Source organism: Plectropomus leopardus, unplaced genomic scaffold, assembly GCF_008729295.1.
Source record: "Plectropomus leopardus isolate mb unplaced genomic scaffold, YSFRI_Pleo_2.0 unplaced_scaffold10531, whole genome shotgun sequence".
In the NCBI taxonomy this organism is placed as follows: Eukaryota; Metazoa; Chordata; class Actinopteri; order Perciformes; family Serranidae; genus Plectropomus; species Plectropomus leopardus.
Genome location: NW_024611098.1, coordinates 1 through 2,176, shown reverse-complemented (window position 1 = coordinate 2,176; position 2,176 = coordinate 1). Strand labels below are relative to the sequence as shown.

At 42.2% G+C, this 2,176-nt stretch overlaps 1 protein-coding gene across 1 annotated transcript; it reads right to left on the bottom strand.

The window, feature by feature from the left end:
• Positions 1-25: 25 nt before the first annotated feature.
• Positions 26-2,101, bottom strand: LOC121963235 (anoctamin-6-like; the record flags this gene model as incomplete). Its single annotated transcript, XM_042513551.1, has 3 exons — positions 1,613-2,101; positions 388-593; positions 26-240 (listed from the first exon to the last, which is right to left on the bottom strand). Coding segments are annotated over exons 1-3 (425 nt in total), but the record flags the coding sequence as incomplete, so codon positions are not given.
• Positions 2,102-2,176: the final 75 nt, after the last annotated feature.

Below are 2,176 nucleotides of genomic sequence, written 5' to 3'. Positions count from 1 at the left end.
CACACACACACACACACACACACACAGGGGCCGATGGCTGTACCTGCAGGTGGTGATGTTGTAAGGAGTCCACAGGGGCCTGCTGAAGTTGGAGAAGTCATTGATGTCGAATACAGACAGCGAAGTGTTGATGTAGCCCTGCATGGTGTTATTCTTGTGATCTCCATATGGGTACACAGAGAAAGACCAGTAGTAGACCAGCCGTGGAATCATGTCAGATGTAAAAGCAATGATCATAGCCTGTTGAGACACCAGGACGCCAATTTCAACAAACAGTGCACTATGTTTTACAAAAGAACAATCTACCAAAGCATTTTTGAGTGAAATTGCATTTGATTCTACAACTGCACCAAATGATCTACTAAAACAGTGTAAAAAGTAACTTACATTTGTTGCAACTGCCAAGATGGCAATGCCCTGAAGAATGGGCTGCCAGGCCCCGATATCCTGGGCCTTCTCTGGCACGATACGGCGAAACTGAGTGGTGATCTTCCAAGCGTCAACCCGAATCTCAAACAGGTTGTTGATCAGAGCCAGGATCGGCGCCAGAGGGAAGGAGGCCACAAACAGCGTCACAAAGCCAAACTGGATGACTGCGAGAGACAAGATACGTGAATTTAATAAGACAGGCAGTGTCCAGACTCTCCAGGTTTCAGCTGTTCCAGGTATTTGCATATTGATTACTTACAACATTTTTTCACAAAAACTAGCATGTGTATGCAATAGTAATCAACAATAACAACAAAACGCATCACAGTAAAGAAGAAAATGTGAATGGGCATGTGCTTGTGACTGTGCAAAATGTAAACATTAATGGCGTCCTCCTCAGCTGTGCTGTCACGTTAGCCTGCTCAGTGGTGATCAGTGAGCTAGCAGTAGACGCACGCTTCCTTCTGCATGGTGATACAGTTGGTGGATGTCGTTCAGTAAAAAGAAAACAGTTCCTACATAAAACTGCTCACAGCAAAGTCTGTGGATTATCTTCAGTAACCGAGTCATGATTTCTGTAAAGAGACATTGCTGTTGAGTTTTTAAAATGTATTTTTTGGTGCTTTGAGTGCCGTCTAATTCCATTATATTGGAGAGAAAGCAGAAATCTCTACAGCCGATATCTCCAACACTCGGCAATTCACACCGAAAAAATCTGGATTGATAAACGGCACTTCAGGTAAAAAGAAAAATATGGGGTGAACTGTCACTTTAATCTCGAAATTTTGCAGCTTAAGGGCCTATCAATATAAACTTAATTCATTTATATATTAAAAACAATGAAAGGAATAACTAATCTGTTAACCTTCACAAATGCACATTTACATAATTGATTTTTGGCCTCTTGTTAAGAGTTAGATGAATATATTGATACCAGCAGCCCCTTTGCTGAGCACTGCATTCATACTTTGCTTTGTTTGATCCATAAACAAACAGAAATGTAAAAACAAGTTGGGGTTTATCTCATTTGGTAACAACTAACCACTACTGTGTGCAAGAACTAGCTGGTATGGTGCAACCTGTTTTGCAGTCTAGCAGTACAGCAGCGTTCACACTGTAAACTGCTGCATGATAATTACAGGCTGCAAGTGTGCAGCTGCAAATGTGACGGACAGGAGCTTACCCATCTCCAGATATTCATGGAAGAGTCCGAGTTTTGAAATGGGCTGGAGCTGGTAGTCCTGCTCCCAGCGAGGAATCACCTTCTCTGAGGGCACATTAGTGCAGTAGCGGAAAATCAGATTCTTGACCCACCTGTGGAGAGGTAGAGGAGATCATGTACAGTGACAGTGACTCAGTATGACAATGGAGAGTTGGTGTGTGATTCACTACCGGCCCTGGAGCCTGTTGTAAACAGTATTTGCTGCTTTCAGTGACTGTATTTAAAAATAGACAGCGTGACAGCTCCTCAAAAGTGAAGCCAAAACCCGTTCATTGCACCTGGTGGCTGACTGCAGTCTGGGTCAGAAACCCCACCCCCTCCATGTTTGTGGTATAGGACACGGGCCAAACTAAAAAAAATCAAAGTACACGTCAAATACATTTCTCCCAGAGATGGTTTCTGTCATTTTAGGGACTTCTTATCACTCTTCTGTATGTTTAAGTTTTAGTTTTTCTGTTTAATTTTAGTTTAATTTTAATTCCTTATCTGGTGCTGTATATTGTTGTCCCTATTCCCTTAAAAAAA